Source organism: Pholcus phalangioides, unplaced genomic scaffold (assembly GCF_987345545.1).
Source record: "Pholcus phalangioides strain wild (caught in Gottingen) unplaced genomic scaffold, Ppha-v1.0 ptg000004l_1, whole genome shotgun sequence".
NCBI classification, from domain to species: Eukaryota; Metazoa; Arthropoda; class Arachnida; order Araneae; family Pholcidae; genus Pholcus; species Pholcus phalangioides.
The window spans coordinates 44727384-44745354 of record NW_028301597.1 but is presented as its reverse complement, the minus strand read 5'-3'; the positions used below and the strand labels follow the sequence as shown (position 1 = coordinate 44745354).

General features: G+C 38.7%; 1 protein-coding gene across 1 annotated transcript; it reads left to right on the top strand.

The window, feature by feature from the left end:
- The first annotated feature begins 14261 nt into the window (after window positions 1-14261).
- On the top strand, window positions 14262-15002 carry LOC149087662 (protein roadkill-like). The gene has a single exon (XM_089231942.1). It carries the CDS (start codon window positions 14262-14264, stop codon window positions 15000-15002), a length of 741 nt encoding a protein of 246 aa, XP_089088068.1.
- Window positions 15003-17971: the final 2969 nt, after the last annotated feature.

Genomic DNA, 17971 nt, shown 5'->3' with positions numbered 1-17971 from the left:
GTTCGGCTAATTAAAGTGATTCCGGAACAAATAATCTTCGTTACTGAGGTATCACTAATATTAAAATACAATACATGATTAATAAATTTGATTTTCAGTATCATGGCAACAAAAATCTCAATTAATTAATATAATCAATTCAATATCAATAATTTGAAATTTCCAAGCAATTTTATTTTCAATAAAAAATGTCAATCTTATTCATAATTTTGATGAATTTTAAAGAAATTGTGTGATATTCGGCCGCCGAATATTCGGTATTCGGATAAATCACTATTCGTCCCATCCCTACAAATAATGTAAGTTGAATATTTGTATTTGCAGCTAAATTATCATAATAGGTCATGAAAACTCCGTTACAAAATTACAAAATTTATACAATTATACAAAACTCCGTTTATTAACGATTTCAATAAACATTACAAGTAATTACAAATTACATTACAAATTCAAGTAAGCATCGTTGAAAAAACGGTACAAACGTATAAAACAATTCGGAACGACCAAAACTACAGGAATGTCCCGTAATACGGCACACGAGTGGTCCCTGTTACAGGCATTTTACTGGTCCTTGGGTTCAGAAAGGTTGAGAAGCGCTTTCCTAAAGGCATACTCCCAATCAAAACAAAGTATCCAAATAACGTGTAGTACTGAGAGATATGTCATTCATGTTGCAAGGGGTTTTTTGTATAATCATTAAAATAACAATGTTAAATTTTTATGCGGACACCCTGTTCTCAAAAACCAAATTAGAAAATTGTTGCCCTGTCACTCCTGATGCCAAAAAAAAAATTCACGTTTCTAAGAGCTATATTCATTGAGATATTCGAATTTGAAAAACGAAGGGAAAAAAATGTTGGGAGAAAACAGCATTAAATGCGGGTAATCCGTTTTACCAGTTTCAAGTTTTAGCAGTAACCTGTAAAATGGCTCGGTCAGTGAGATCAGATGTCACAAGGAGATTGTGGATTAGTGGTTGAAAGTGTTGCCGGTTAGAGAAAAGTGTTCAACGAATATTAAACTACAAAAATATAAACATTTCATTTAATTTTATCAATAAAAAATGGCTATAAGAGAAGGTGTTTTTTTTCACTTTCAGATATTTACTCTGGCAAGTTTTCAAAAGTGCTAATTAATTGGTGGAAATGTGTCTAATAATTTGAAACTAAACACAACGCATATTACAAGAGGTGCATTTTATTCTGCAGTGCTTATTTTTTTTAGCCAGCTCAATTCTGAATTCTCACCGTTGTTAGATGGAACGCTATTTTTTTCAATGATGGTGTGTCGGGTAATATAGTCGATCCCGCTTATAACGTTCCCGCCTTAGTACGACTGATTTTCGCGGATTTAACTTTTTTTCTATATTGATGTTAACTTTTCCCGGATACAACGTTTAACTTTTTTGCTATTCCCGCTTACAACGTTCGGAAAATTCACTGGAGAAACTGCGAGACACCTAGCAGAAGCAACGTAAGCTCTTCGTCCCCTTCTGGGGGGGAGGTCCAGGGCTACTTGGAAAATTCACTACGTGCTTTTTCCTCCTTTTTATCATGTAAAGAAACGAAAATGGTGATTATGCGTGTGCCCTAGCGTTTAACATTTCTTTTTCTTGTTGTCTCACTTTATCCGTCAATAGTGTGCAGAGCATAATCGCCCTTACCACTGTTCAAATACACAAGGCTGATCGAATTTACATCTCTGAATAGGGAGACTAACAGATAAGAACTAGAAAATAAGTTCTCAGAAGAGGTTACATTTTCCCCTTTGTTGTCTTATTCAAATTTGCCTGATGAGATCGATTCCAAAAAATTAATTATGTCATAGTGGTGTTATAGACGACTGCATATAACAAAGGAACGATTATTTATAATATCCTTGAAAATATTATCTTGAAAATGATAAGAATTATTCTCAAGTTATTTATAATAGTAGTCCTTCGAGAGAATATTCTCTGTGGTGACTCGCATCTCTCTCTCCCGTCAAGAAGACAGGGAATATTGAAGTTTGTAGCCTACAATATTGAAGTTTGTAGCCTACAATATTAAAGTTTAAAAGCAAGAAAATGAAACCAACATGGCTGAATTTGGCAACATGCAAAGAAACGTGAGGGTTACAGTATTTAAGTGTATGTACATTGAAGAAAACAACAGTTCTGTATCTTCTTAGAATGAAGGCGATTGTATAAGAATAGCTTCCTTTGTCAATCAACTTTGAGTTTTACGCTTTGTTTTGAACTAATTTCTGAAAATTTATTTAATTTTAAATAACTTTTTAAGGTTTTAATCTGAAGGTTTCTAAAATCTGTACAACCAAACTTTTTCGAAACCTCTCATCAGGACCAGGAGACCTCGAACTGAGGTGTCATTGGGGTGTGATTATACAAAAAATTGTCTTGTAAATGTTTCAGGCAATGAAAACTGATTTATATTTCAGAATATAAACAAAATTAGTAAAAAACTTTTTAATTATTTATAAGAAAAATTCATATATTCTCAATTATTAGATTACGCCGTGTCATAACCGAAGTTCTGAAAGCTTATTTGCATCAAAATCCGAACCCAAGGCTCGAAATTTTGGATTTTAATAGGTTTGAATATGTGAACAAAAACATTTTCATAGAAGTTATGCAAGCTGCTCAAAATCTCAAATACGTCAACGCCTATTGCCCTCAAAATATCTTTCTTCCGGATCGTGAGGCTGTAGAAAAAATTGTGAATGAAATGACGAATTCGTCGACGACTAGAGCTTGAAACGACTAGAACTCGGGGTATGCGACATCATCAACATCCACCAATGTCAATGGAATCCTAGAGCATTCACAAGAAGAAAACACTTTCTCAAGAAACTATGAACATAAGTCTGGGACATCGACTGAAACTTGATTTTTGATTTCGATCTAACTTTCAACACATTCATATATTGTCTAAAAAATTAAATTTGCACCATGATGCCCGAAACAATATCTGTGATTGTAGTTTTGTTTTGTACTAGCTATACACTGCTTTGTACTAGCTATGTGCTGCCTGGTTTGTTTTTCATGTTCATTATTAAAGAAGTGAGTGACAAACCATTGCAGAGACAAAAAAAAAATGTCGAAAACGCTTGTTTGGGAGCCACGGTACCAAAAAGTAAGCATTAAAAAATTCATTGCTGAGGCCAACGAACTATTGTTTTGTGATATTTTTTCACCCACTGAAATATACAGGGTGCGAGTATGATGTCACTCTCCGCTATCCATACAAAGGTTTTTAACTGCTGGCTGAGATGCGAAGATGTACAGACGAATCTCATTTTAATGAATACCGTTATAGCGAAAACCTCGTGTTAACGAACACTTTTCTAATCCCGCAGATAAGTTTACATAGGAACAATGCAAAAACCTTTAATTCCTGTATAACGAAATTTCGTTATAACGAAGTGATTTCTCCTGTCTCTTGGAGTTCGTTATAACGGGATTCGACTGTATTTAAGAAAGAGAGAAAATTCAACTGCCAGTACGGGGAATCGAACCCACGTCCTCTAACTTTCCGGCGTAGCACCCTAGAGTCTAGGGCCTAGACCACAAAGTGAAAGGACGTGGGTTTGATTCCCCACAAGGACAATTGAATTTTCTCTCTTTCCTAAATACATATTCGCATCAGCCAGCTGTTGAAAACCTTTGTATATATATACGTGGGGGGGGGGGGGGTAAAACGGTTTTCCGCATTTAACGCTGTTCTTTCCCAAATTTCCTCCGTTTTTCACATTCAAATATCTCTGTGAATATTACACCTAGAAACAGGGAATGTTTTTTGTTGGCATCAGGAAACACAGGGCTACAACTTTCTTATTAGATGTTAGAGCACAGGAGGACCGTATAAAAATTTAGATTTTTTTTTATTTTGTTACATAATGTATTTTCACTCTCAAAACTGGTACAGGGTAATTTTTGAACGCCTGGTTGAGCATTTTTTAAATTGGAATCATGCCTCTACGACAAACGGCGGTTGAGATAAACGCCGTGATAGCACCTACAGGACACCCTGTATATATATGTATCAAACTAGCTGTTACATGGGGATTCGCGCACGTGGATTAGGTAATCTGAAAATTACTCTGTGATATGATTCCCTCTATATTACATTTGAACGCCTCATGACCCTCCTCTAGGTCCCTCTTTTTGGTCACTCACTGATCTAGTCCCTAAATGTCTCGGCAGATGCTAATCTATCATGCCCCCCCCACCCCGCACATCCTGCAGCAGGGCTCCTAGGTTGCGATATTTTTTTAGCCACCCCCCCCCCATGTCGGACTTCAAACGGGCCTCTCTATAGTAAATTTAAAGTTCTGTTAACCCCACCCTTGGGGGGGGGAGAAAAGAAATTTATTGAGAGTAATACAAGTTTTGCCTCACTCACTTCTCCCATTCTACTAATTTTCTTGACCATTCATCCCTCAAATTTTCCGCCCTGGGCTATGCCCTCGCCCTGTAAACACGCTATACGATGTGGAGATAGTACTTTGCTTTACAACTTCTTCTTTTGCCCTCAGCTGAACTACCCCAAAAGAAGCGAAATGGAAGGCTGCATTATTCCCAAAATCTATGATCGTGTCAAGGGCGTAGCGAGGGGGGAAGGGGGACTTGGGGGTCTGGTCCACCCCCGAAATGTGAGAAAATGACCGGAAAAAGATGGCCAAATCCATTGTTCTGTCACTTTGGTCCCTCCCCCCCCCCCGAAATGAAAGTGGTCCCCCCACGAACGAAATTTCTGGCTACGGCCCTGGATCGTGTTGTAGTGAAGCGTTTGGTTTTGCCTTTTCTGCCAAAGAAACTAATTATTTCGTTTCATTTCTTCAGTATGTTACCTACTTATATGTCTTGACAATATTGACGATTCTGTCAAGTTATTACGCAAAATACGTGCACATTATTTTGTGGGGGCAGTGGCCTGGTTGCTCCACTCTAGTTGCGGGCCTGACCGAATGTCACTTAAATGAACTAGGAAATGGGCCGTGAGCCACTTCAGTGATCTTTAAATGAGCCGTGGGCCACTTGAGTAAGCTGGAACTATGCAGCTGGTAACTTGAAGGGATGTAGAACATCGCCCAAGTTGCACCACTGGCCAATTAAGTGCTCTGGAACTGTATCGCGGGTCACTCAAGCTATCAGTAAATGCAACGCGGGTCACTAACAAAGCTGCATTAAGAGTCGCTGCATTACAAGCGGCTTTGGTCACTAAAAGGATCTGGGAAATGTGGCGCAGGTCACTTGAGCCGTCGCCACTTGAGTGATTTTAAACTACATCCCGAGTCAGCTAAGTGATCTATAAATATGAAGTGGTTCACTCAAAGGATCTGGAAATGTGCCATGGGCTCCTTATGTCAGGACTGGATAAACCCCACGCACCAAGTCATCACGGCAACTAAAAAATTCGTATTGTCACCTGCAAAATTTAATTTTCTTTTTGTAGTTACTAAATTGCAGGCCGAGGGCAGCATAAAATGTTGGAAATTTATAGCAGCATATCTGCCGACATGAAAGAGGGTCACTATACCCTGAAAAAGTCAAAAGAAGCGTTATTTTGGGCCTTTTCCTTCGAGTAAAAGTTGTTTCGGGGGGGGGGGGGCCTAAAAAGTTATTCTGGCGCCTAGATTTATTTGCGATTTATGCTGCCCTGCCATAAGGGATATTATGCGCCGTGGGTCACTTGAATGAGCAGCTGTAAATTTGCCACTGGGTTCTTTTAAAAAAAAAAAAAAAAAATTAGGTTTGGAGTCGTGGGCAACATCAGATGTCTCAGAGGGCTACATTTGGCCCCGCATGCCATGGGTCGAGCATGTACAAAGCCGCTTGTAAGTTAATGCTCTTAATGCACCTTTGAGCATGTATGACTTGCACGAACCTACTTCCCCCCTCCCTGCTCCTGAGATATAGTCCGCTCCACCCTCTAAATACGCATCCGCCTGCCGCCTATTATAAATGATACAGGTAGGAGGTGGTTTTTGAAACTGCATGGTGTGGTCAATCAGTGCACAATCACCACCTAATCTTGTAAATGCTTCTTTTTGTATACTGCTTACCGTATAATGCTAAATAACTTTCTTCATTGTTCTGTTATCAGAGGGGGGAAAATCTCTGATAACAAGGCCGTTCCTGATAAGGAAAATCCGAGGGCGCGGTCGAATGTAGCTTCTGACGACGGCCTTGTCTGATAAACACCTGGTGACTTCATTTTTGGAACAAATGAGATCAAACACTGATCCTTCTTGGAATTATAAGCTTTTGAACTTTTGGGGGTGGGGAACTAGACTGTCACATTCGCTATTGTGTGCCCACAAAACAACGTAAAAAGCATTCCCAGTTATAACGAATGCTTCATGCCAACCACATTTGGCACTTTCTCGCTCCAGTTACAGTTATGAAAGAAAGGCACGTACAGTAGCCGCTGCTTAAGAATCACGTTTTGTTCAGCCATTTTGATTCCTATAAGTGATTTATTCTTATATCTGGAGTTTTTTCTTCTGTTGCTGTCCCATATAGTTACCACTGTAGTACGTAAGGAGTGCAAGGAGCGCTTTAAACCAGGGGCGTAGCCAGAAATTTCGTTCGGGGGGGGGGACCACTTTCATTTCGGGGGGGGGACCAAAGTGACAGAACAATGGATATGGCCATCTTTTTCCCTTTTTTCGGTCATTTTCTCACATTTCGGGGGGGGGGACCAGACCCCCAAGTCCCCCCCCCCCCTGGCTACGCCCTACCAAGATTAAACCAAGATTGCGATGTTTTTGAACTAAAAAAACCGGCGCAAGCAAGCATTTTGCTACCCCCGTATAATAAGAGAGTCAATTCAGGGCCCCCCACTCTAGTCAAGCACCCGTGGCACCAGATCCGTCTACTCACGCACCCCCAAAGTTAAGGCCCTATCATTCAAGGTCTGTCATTCATGGAAGCTCACTTTACTACAAAGCTTCCTTACTATTTATTCGGTGGCAGTGCCGTCTTAACGCATGTCCAAAGGGGCCCCACAAAAATGGGATCTGATTGAAATTTTCAAGGAAAAAAACATGTAAATTTATAGGCAAGCATTTTTAGCCAGGTAGGGCTTCAGAAAACTCACTTGTCCCGGGGGGCATGATGCTCTTAAGATGACCTTGTGGGGGGCAGTCAGTATTGGATGATTATTACAAAGTTAAGAGTGACAATAAGTGGTCCTCAAAAATAATCTTGTAGATAACAAAAATATTTTACAAGTTCCTACTACTGAGTTTAAAGGTGACAGTTTTGGAGAAAAAATTTTTTTTTGATCCTTATAAGCGGAAATCTGATTCTTACAACCGACGATTTTCCTACGTTAAAATAACATTTGGTTTTGCCGATTTCATTCTTATAAGCGATTGATTCCTATAATCAGTGATTCTTATAAGCAGTGGCTACTGTACATACAGTAGACGACGCTTGTATAAGAATCATGTTTGGTTCGGTCATTTTGATTCTTATAAGCGGTTGATTCTCATATCCGGATATTTTTTTTTCCTGGTGCTCCTATATAGTTACCACTGGTGTAGGCAAGGTGGGGGGGGGGGGGAAACTTGAGCCAAGATTATGATGTTTTTGAAGTAAAAAACAAAAAAATATAAGTAATTTCATATGAAATTTTAAATCAGTTTGAATACCCATAGCATATCGTTATCCTTAAGCCGGGATTATAATACAAAATTTTGATAAAAGTTCTTTTATAAAACTTGAAAAATGCAACCAACAAGGCTTTTGGTTGTTTTAATGAAATATAATTCATTCTCGAACTCGCCGCTCATCTGAAATTGCTGCCCTGGGCTCTGACTCGCTAAGCCCTCATCAACCTTGGTTATAGAGATACCTCGGCCGTAACGTCAATTGGTGTTCCGGACTGATTCCCACTATCGTAGTGTTTACCGAAGACGGCAATATCGCCCCCGGGGACGATGGAATGGTCCAAGGGGAGGGGGGGGGGGTTGATGGAAGCTAGGATCTTATGAATCCTAGATTCGACCCATAGGATATGGGTAGTTTGAGTTGGGAGGGGTGATGCGGGAAAAACATTCTGATGAAGGAGACGGTAGATGGGCCCACAGAATTCAAACACCCAGTCAACCATAGTGGCTTCCCCCATTTATCTTTCGCATCTTCTGACGGCCACTTTTTGACAAAATGCCATCTGGGATTTCGAGTCGATGAGAAAAATCATTTTAGAATTATGGAAAATTCAAAATTTACAGGATGTATGGTATTACTGAGATCCGGAAATTTCGCCTCTGACTTTCTCCTGCACCTGACCGTATGCATGAGTGAGTGAGTGTATGAATGACTAAGTGATTAGGTAAGTGACCATATAAATGGGGAGTGACCAAGTGATTAGGTGAGCGACTATATAAGTGGGTGAGTGACAGTATGAGTGAACAAATGACTGTATGAGTGACTAAGTGAGTGTGCGATCGACTGCATGAGTGAGTGACCGTATTAATGACGAAATGAGTGACCGTATGAGTGAATAAATTAGTGATAATATGAGTGATTAAGCGAGTGACTGTATTTATATGTCCTATGATTGAGTGAGTGACTGTATGTATGAGCGAGTGAATGACCGTATGTATGGCCGAGTGAATGACCGTGTGAATCAAAAAGTAAGTGACCGTATGAGTGACCAAGTGAATTTGAGTGAATGACCAAGTGAATGTGAGTGAATGACCAAGTGAGTGACCGTATAACTCACATAATATTTATACAAGGGGCAAAATGTCGAGTTTGATATATCCGAGGCTAGGGCAGCAACTAGATGTTTGGTCACCCGGGACAAGTGCGTATTTTGGTGCCCCTTTGTAATGTTGAAGGAGAGGTTTGAGAATAGAATTTGCGCCCCGCTCTGGTCCAGCGCCCAGGGCACGAGACCCGCCTGCTCACCCCTAGTTGCGGCCCTGTCCGAGGCTGAATGTCTAACTCAGGCATCTTCAACCCGTTACTCGCGAGCACCACAGTGCTCCCCGAACCACCCAGAGTGCTCGTGTCCGATTTCATGCTCGCGAGCACTTGCTCAACAACTCCAATTAAGCACCTAGTACCCATTGCATTCATGGATTGAAATCATCTTAATTTCATGCATTCGTATGTCAAACTTGCTGTAAGGGTGCTCGTCTTTTAATGACGAGTATAGGCAGTGCTCGCTACTAGAAAAAGGTTGAAGACCTCTGGTCTAACTCACTTACTTGATCACTCATGTGGTCATGCGCATGGTCACTTATTCAGTCACTTCTTGGTCACTCATGTGATCAGGGTAGGTGAAATGTCAGGGTGAAATGTGCAATTCATTTGATCACTCCTACTCTTTATCACTCATTCACACTGTCAGGACAAGCAAAATGTCATGGGATAAATGTCCAACTCACTTGGTCGCTCATACGGTCATGCGCATGGTCTTTCATTCAGTCACTTCATACGAAGGAGTGACCGCAAGAGAAAAATTCAACTGCCCCTGCGGGGAATCTAACCCATCGCGGGTGGGTTCGATTCCCCGCAGGGGCAGTTGAATTTTCTCTCTTTCCCAAATATATCTTCGCAACAGCCAGTTGTTAAATCCTTCGTATTGACGTTATTCATGCAAAACATTGTTGGGCGTGTCTCCGAATACAATCTCACCTGTAACTTCTTTGTTGTCGATGTCTCCACAGATAAAACATGGATTATGGTTCTGAAACTGTTATCTTGGCGAGAAAATATAGCGATTGGTAACGATGTTCTTCCCCCCCCCCCTCCCACCTCCGGTGTTATTTTACCTATAGCCACTTATCTAGTCGCCTTAATTTTACCTGTCTGGGAGACCGAGGAAGATACACGTCCAAGCACTGGGTGAAGGTTTTACTCTTCACGTTTTTCATATATTCTAAAAACCTTGGATTTAGTGCTGCTTTGATACTCGTATTTCTTGTCCCGTGGTACTAAAGAACGGTCGTTCTTCAACGAAATCTCACCATGACGACGACGCCATTGAAGGGTGCTGAAGGAATTGAATTGAAGTGGCCAACAAGTAATAAGAAGACCGGCCAGTTCATTAGCGAGGGCTTCTTTGACGGTGTTTCCGAACAATATTGGATCGCTGAAATAAAAGAAAGCGGGAATGAGACTGCTTTCCGACTCCGTTTCTTGCGACCAGAAAACCTGGTTTCGAATCTCTCAGTGAAGTTCAGGATTATTTTGCGAGTGGACCGTACTGTGATAAAGGAAATATCGAGTTCTTTTGTCTTTTCTAAATCTAATCCGTTATCCGAATACGAAAAGATACCTATCAGGTTCTTAAATGTTAAAGACTTGAGTGTAAAACTTCTTTTAGCATTTGATGAGCCTCCCCCATCCACCGAAGGTGTCTCGCATGACTCACCTTGTAAAGACGGTGATACTAGTGACGTGATCATCAGAGTCGATGGTCGAGAAATCAAATGCCACAAATCCGTCCTGTGTTGGAGATCGTCCTATTTCTACGTTATGTTTAAATCGGGTATGGAAGGAAGTGGAGAAAACGTGATCGATATAACCGACTTCGATTACGAGACCATCAAGGCCATGATTAGCTTCATGTACACTGTTCCTCTGTCGTCACTTGCATCTCTGATGAATCTGATGAAAGCTGCCGACAAATACCAAATTCCTGACCTGAAAGATGTTTGCGAAAGAAATATCATCCCACATATCGACGCATCGAATGCGGTGGATATTCTGTTGCAAGCGGACACGTATTCTGCTGATGTGGTTAAAGAACAAGCCATGGAATTCATGTGGAAAAATTCGAAAGGTAATCTACTGATGAACGAATTGACGCCTCTCAAAACGAGGCCCAACCTCTTGAGCGATGTTATTGCTGCTAGAGAGAAACTAGTTGAGTCCGGATATTTGGTGAAATAATATTCGAAATTATGTGTCTATTTTTTGTTCTTCCATTTTCAATATGAGTGAATAAAAAAAGGGCAAAAGCGTTGCCCTAGAACCATGGAATCACGTGAGTGGGATTTTTGATTATTTTTTTATTGGCTTTTCAAACTTTAAAAAGAAATCTTAATTTTATAAAGAAATATAATTTTGTTTATTTCATATGATATGAAAGCCAATTCAAATATTTTATATGTAATTGACTATAAATACCTGAAGCACAGGTTTTCATTTATTTTTCTTATTTATTCTATTGCTTCATAATATATCAGGGCTTGACAAATGAAAGAAAGAAAATTTAGGCGCCAGCAAAATCTCCAGAAATTCTAGGGATTTTTTATCTCGTTAATTCCGAATTTTCATAAATTCTAGGGATTTTCTCTCTCATTAATTCTGAATTTTTATCGGTTCTAGGAATTTCATTTCTTAGTAATTTTGAATTTTCATTTTGAATTTTTGAATTTTTTTTCTCTTTAAATCTGAAGGTGCCAAGCAATTTTTTTTCCAGACAAAAATCGGTCCAAAATAGTGAATTTTTTCACTTGTCCAAAGACTGGGAGTAGAGAAATCGCCCTTAGGACAAACTAGCACACGCGCCGGCATAGTTTCCAATATTTTTGTGCTGTCCTTCGACTTCATTTGCGTTACGATACATGAAAAATATTAGGCACCAATTCCAATTTTTTAGTCGCCATGGTGACCTGTCACCTAGGATTTGTCCAGCACTGTAATATCAGGTGTCTGTCCAGACATTTTTTTGTAGGGCCCAATTTTTATCAAAATTTTCTTTATTTTTGTGAAAAGGGTCATTAATTTTGTGAAAAGTAATTTTTTGTGGGAAGCAAAAATAATCTAGTCAATTATAACAAAAGAAATGAGATGCTGAATTTATGGTTTCATTAATTTGTATTTTATGAAGGGTCCGTTTTTTTCAGATTCGGAATTTTGTGAAGGGTCCGGAAAATGACCCACATTTCGACTGGACAGACCCCTGAACCTGATTATATAACGATAATTTCGGTTTCTATATCTGAAAAAAATTATTCATCTTCGTTCATTTCATATAAAATAATGCATTATTTCGATCCGAGCCGCCCTTAAGGGTGTGCGACAGGTGCGGTCGCACCGGGCCCCGCACTTACAGTAATAGAAGTAAAAAAATGTAGACATCACATAAACACTTTTTTTGTAGTAAACAAAGTGTTTGAGGTTCAACTGTTATTTGATTCTGGAATTATTCCTCTCATTAATTTTTAATCACCATCAATTCTAGGGATTTTTTTCCCCTCATTAATTCTGAATTTTCATCTCAATTCTAGGGATTTTAATGTATTCTGGGATTATTTCTTTCGTTAAATCTAAATTTTTTTATCAATTCTGGGATTATTCTGCATTAATTCTGAACAGTGCTGCCAACAGTCAAAAACTTTTCCTACTAGATTCATCGTCAAAAACAACTGGAAACCGCCCATAAACAACCATAATTAATTTTAGCCATCATTTTGATGACCATACGTTCCGTATTTTCCGGGAAATTCCCGTATTTCTACGTAATTTAATAAAAGACTAACACAGAAATTTTTTTGAAAAAAAAAACAACGAGCAACTAAATGGGTATTTTTCCAGCTAAATGGTCGAAAAAAAGACCAGATCTCGTTGGAAAATAACTAAGTGTGATTCTGAATTTTTGTAAATTCTGGAATTTTTTTCCATTAATTCTGAATTTTTGTATATATATACTGGGACTTTTCCCCCCGTTAATTCTAAATTTTCAGAGTGACTTGCAGACCGAGGTACCATCCGTGTATATTATTCTTGTGATCTATCCATCCCGTGATTTTGTTTTCTATGATATATATCCATTTGCGTGAACTTGTCTTCTGGTTCAACTATGAAATAATTCGAGAATTTCATAGTCAGAGTTATCCAAAAATATAATTTTCAAGAGTAAAAATTTTGAGGAGGGTTTTTGTAAAAAGATGGGTATTTTCTTTTATCAGTGAGAAATAACTTTATTAAAAAAATTGCAAGGAGTATTTTTTTGAAGAGGTAAATTTTCAAGGAGTATATTTTCACTCCCATCAAAATTAAATTCTACTCCTACAAATTTCGTTGAGGAGTGAAAATACTCCTTGAAATTCCAAGTACTGTAAATGAAGTTTTCTTATCAGTTGATCTGTGTGTTTGTCAGCAGAGAAGAGTTCTTTCTTTTATTCTTAATATAGACGCATTTTACAATACATTTTATATATGTTTAGTATGCTGGTTCTCAACCTCTTTCAGACCATGGCCAAGTAAATTAAAATTAATAAAATAAATCAGGGGTTCTTAACCTTTTGTGTTTCATGGAACCTTCATGCCAATAAAATAAGGGTCACGGTATAACACCATGATATACTGTATAATATCATATACTTCCAGAATTGATTAAAATTAAGAATTTATGAAAGAAATATAATTCCAGCATCCCAATAAAAATTCAGAATTTACATAAAAAATGGTTACAGAATTTTTTTTCGCGGTTGAAGCTCAGACAACTTGTTTACTATATGAAGTGTATTTGCGTGCGCGTGATCAGTGTTGGGTCTGAAAATAATAATAAGATGTTCAAAATTATATTATTGTTCAAATAACATAATTTTGAACAGCAATTTCAATCCTCTCTCCAAAATTTTAAGGGTATTTTTGCAAAAATAGAGGTTTGTTTTTTCTCGGTGAGAAACAACTCTATTAAAAAAAAAATTACTTGAAATTTGAGGAATAGAACTTAAAAAAAGAAAACTATCTCTCTGACACACGCACACTCAACTTGGCGATATTACGTTAACTCAGGGGTTCTCAACCGGTGCTCCGCGGAGCCTAAAGGGCTACGTGTGCATCTCCCAGGGGCTCCGCGGTGACTCGAGAAAAATAATATAAATCAGTAAATTTGATAGAGATAAATAAATAAAAGAGGCCTACAAGGTTCACAAAAAAAGAAGGGTTTTTTTTTTCAAGGTTCCTCTGGTCAAACAGGGCCCCGCCATAGAAATAATATACTAAATAGGGCTCCGCGAGTCAAAAAAGGTTGAGAGCCGCTGCGTTAACTTATGGTAACCTTGACTTCCTCCTCCCCCACATGGACCGTATACAAAGAGAAACGGATAAAAGTTCAAACTACATTTTCTTTGTTGCGCATGCTCACTACAAATTTACCACCCAGCTTTGTCTTGAGACACGGATTGGCAAGGTTTCTAGAATATATTCTAGAATATACGGATTGGGTTTAAAATCAACCTTGAGTGCAGTGTAGTTGTAGCGTTCTTTGAAGGCTCCTAAAGAAACGATGTTCTCCTTGTTGGAAATGGCTACGGATAGCGAAAATTATTCCGTGCATGTTGAAAAGAAATGCGAATATGTGTGGAGCTTGACAAGAAGTCTGTTGACCAGCAACCGTTCTTTGAAGAGCAAATGTTTTCACGCAGTCAATGATAAACAGTCTTGGTTCATTCGACTAGGAAGTGCGGAAGCTGATTCTGAAGATGTCTCATCGGAGCTTGACTTCCAGATACAACTCTGTTTGAAGAAACGCCCGGACCTTAATGTTCCAACCAAGTTCACTTTCGTTCTCAAAAGTGGTGATCGCGAAATATCCAAAGAAAGTGGTTGTTTTCTATTTACGAGTAAAGATTTCCTTTCTATGGAACACGATATTGCAATACCGTCTTCGTACAGGAAAGTTAACGACTTCCATCTTCATGTGATCGTGTGCGTCGAGATTGATTCGACACAGACTCTTATTAATAAGGAGATCTCGCAGCTCAAAAAAATGCGGGATTTACTTTACTTATTGCGGAAAGGAATTTGCAGTGATGTCGTGATTAGAGTCGATGGTATGGAAATCGATTGCCATAGACCCATCCTGTCCTGCAATTCGTGTTATTTCGACGTGATGTTTAAATCTGGCCTTAGTGAGAATAAAGAAAATCTCATCGAAATAACCGACTTTGATTACGAAACTATCAAGAACATGATTGACTTACTATATACTTTCGAATGTCCCAAGTTATCGGCGGAATCTGCCTAGAAGCCGCCGACAAGTACCAAATACCGGATTTGAAAGCTATTTGCGAGACGTATGTGTTGTCGGAGATAAATGTATCGAATGCGATGGACGTTCTACTCCACGCTCAAGTTCATTCAGCTAACGAAGTCAAGAAACAAGCCATGGATTTCATATGGAAGAATTCATCAGAGTTTATGGAACCTGAGCAATATGAACATTTGTTGAAAACGAGGCCTGAACTTCTTCGAGATTTGGTGTTGGCGAAAATGAATCCGAATTTAAAATGATAATAGCTTCGTAATAACTATTTTCACGTGCATGTAGAAATTAACTAATGACCCGGAAAAAACGACTCGCCAACGCGAATATATTTGCCAAATGTCTAGCCAAGACCGTATTGTTTTTATTATTCAGCAATCAGTTTCTAATTTTACGTTTCGCCGGCGTTGAAGGAATTTCGAATATAATTATCATGATTAAATCAGTAATTTTAATTTCAAAACTTATCTTTTTAATGTTGTTTTAGGCCTGTTTTTTTCATGTTAAATTTCTAAATATATGTAATCGCACTGATTTTTATCTTTTATTGCTTTAATCGTTATGAAATTAATCATCTTTTTTTTTTCAAAACATGGTCGTATTTTCTTTTTCCTAAACGGATTTAATACAGCGAAACACCTCGTTACAACGTTATTTTTTATTCTTGTTTGGAAATGTCTATGGTCAAGGCCGTAGTGAGAGGAGGGGAGAGAACTTGGGGGTCTGGTTTCTCCCCCCCCCCCCGAAATGTGAGCAAATTACCAAATCTATTGTGCTATCACCCCGAAATGTGCAAGTGGTCCATCCATCTCCGAACGAAAATAAGGGCGGGCCTGTCTATAGTAGCCTACTCTAATGCAGGGGTTTTCAAAGCATGGTCCGCGGGGCCACATTTGGTCCTCGGAGCCTTTTGTTATGGCCCGCCGATCATTTTCATAAACTGGTTGAGAACATAGAAAATCGGTTTTTTCTTAGAATTAGCCTACTCTATTGAAAGAAATAATTCCAGAATTTATGAAAATTCAGAATAACTGGAAGAAATTGTTTTAGATTTTTTTTTGAAACAACAATTTCAGATTAACTTTATGCATTTATTCATTCAATGTTGTTTGGCCGAAGCCTATACAAGAGGATGCGGAAGTTATGTATGACGAAAATGGCGATTGACGGAACAGGAAAATTCGCGGAAATCGTAGTACAATCTACAATATTTGGTGGTAAGTTGTTCCAGTCGATAATGGTTCTTGGGAATAAGCTAAATTTGTGACAATCTGAAGAAGCAAAAATGGGCTGTAATTTTTGGGAATGGTTGAGTCCAGAGAAAAATGAAAAAAAAAAAAAAACTTTGAATCAAGGAGAGAAACGATTTCGTATTTTCTGATGGATATTATTTTACAATCAATAAAAGTATAATTGAATAATTATTGAAAGAAAATAATTTCCCTCAATTACCGAAATAAATAATTAAAGAATCATTTTTAAAGTGATTTCAGATTACAATTAAGATCAGAATTAATTTAATCAGTAATTAATCAAAAACTTTCTCAGAATTGGTGAAAAAAAAATATTTAAGAACTAACTGAAAGTGATACTTGATAAAAGATATAGTATCACAATAATAAGTCCTCTTAGTTTTTGTCCCTGTTTAACTCAGGGCCCCATTCACCCTTTGTATTAAGACGACACTATATTACATGAGTTGGTTGGAGGCCCGCAGGCTTAGTGGGAAGTTTCAATTTGGCCCGCCGTGTCTGAAAAGTTGAAGACCTCTGTTCTAATGTTACACTGCTACCTCTCGATGTAACGATAATCTCCATAGGCGTAAACTTCTATAGGGCCCATGGGCCCGAGCCCCCCCAACATTTTTGAAGACGCGGCTCAGCCCCCCCAAAAATTCGTATGAATATGGCTTATTCATTTTGCAATGATGAAAAAATTTTTTTTAACCAAAAGTTGTCCTAATTATGAATTAGTTAATGGAAACAATCTGCTCAAAATTTTAGTTCTTTTAAAAAATCTGGATGGTCTTTGGCTTTCTTGTTCCATGACAATACGTTTATCTCATTTCTTCCCTGCCGTTCAATCCCCAATTGCACCCTCCATCGGTTCCAATTTACTGCCAGAAGGCACGGCTGAGAGGAAGATTCTTTGAGGTGTTGAGGGGGCTCTTTCTTCTTTGCCTGTGGCAAAAACTGAGTGTCTCTTCTTTTGTTCACTGCGACCGGAGGACGGCCATGGCGCCGACATGAAAATAAGCCCAAAGATGCATGGTGGGGGGGGAGGTTGAAAATTGGGAAGCAATGATATTGAAACCGAAATAAATTACACTCTATAAATAATAGGTGCCAGAACCTAGAGGCTGAGGCCATTTGAGCACACCCCCCCCCCCCGCAATAAATTTTGTAAGGGGACTGAGCCTCCCAGTAATTACTGCTGAAAAAAACCATTGTGCAATGCATTCTCCCTCTCCTTTGTACACGCTTGAGTCCCGTATATGCGGGAGGACCAATAACTTTTTGGCCCCCCCCCCAATGTTTTTTTGAAAAATATTGGGGAAAAAAGCACATTCTAAATGCCCATTCATAACAGATCTTGAGGACCGATGCCGAAACATTTTTCAGGGGGGGGCTCAACCGCCTTACAAAATTTTTTGGGCTCAAATATCCTCCACTCCTAGGTTCCGGTGCCTTTGAGGGGAATCAAATAAATAATAGTAAAATAAAATTAACACACAAAAAAAAAAGAAAATAAGAAATGAATGGAAAATTTCAAAGCCCCCTGAGCCGGGTACCATTGCATTCTAATACTAGGAATATGAAATTTCCTCCTTATAAATCAGGGATTCTCAAACTATCTACGTTAGCAGCACTCTTATATAGAAATTTTAAATACGGTATTTCAATAAATGTTGGAAGAGAGGTTAAAAGGTGAAATTTGCGTTCCCCCCCCCC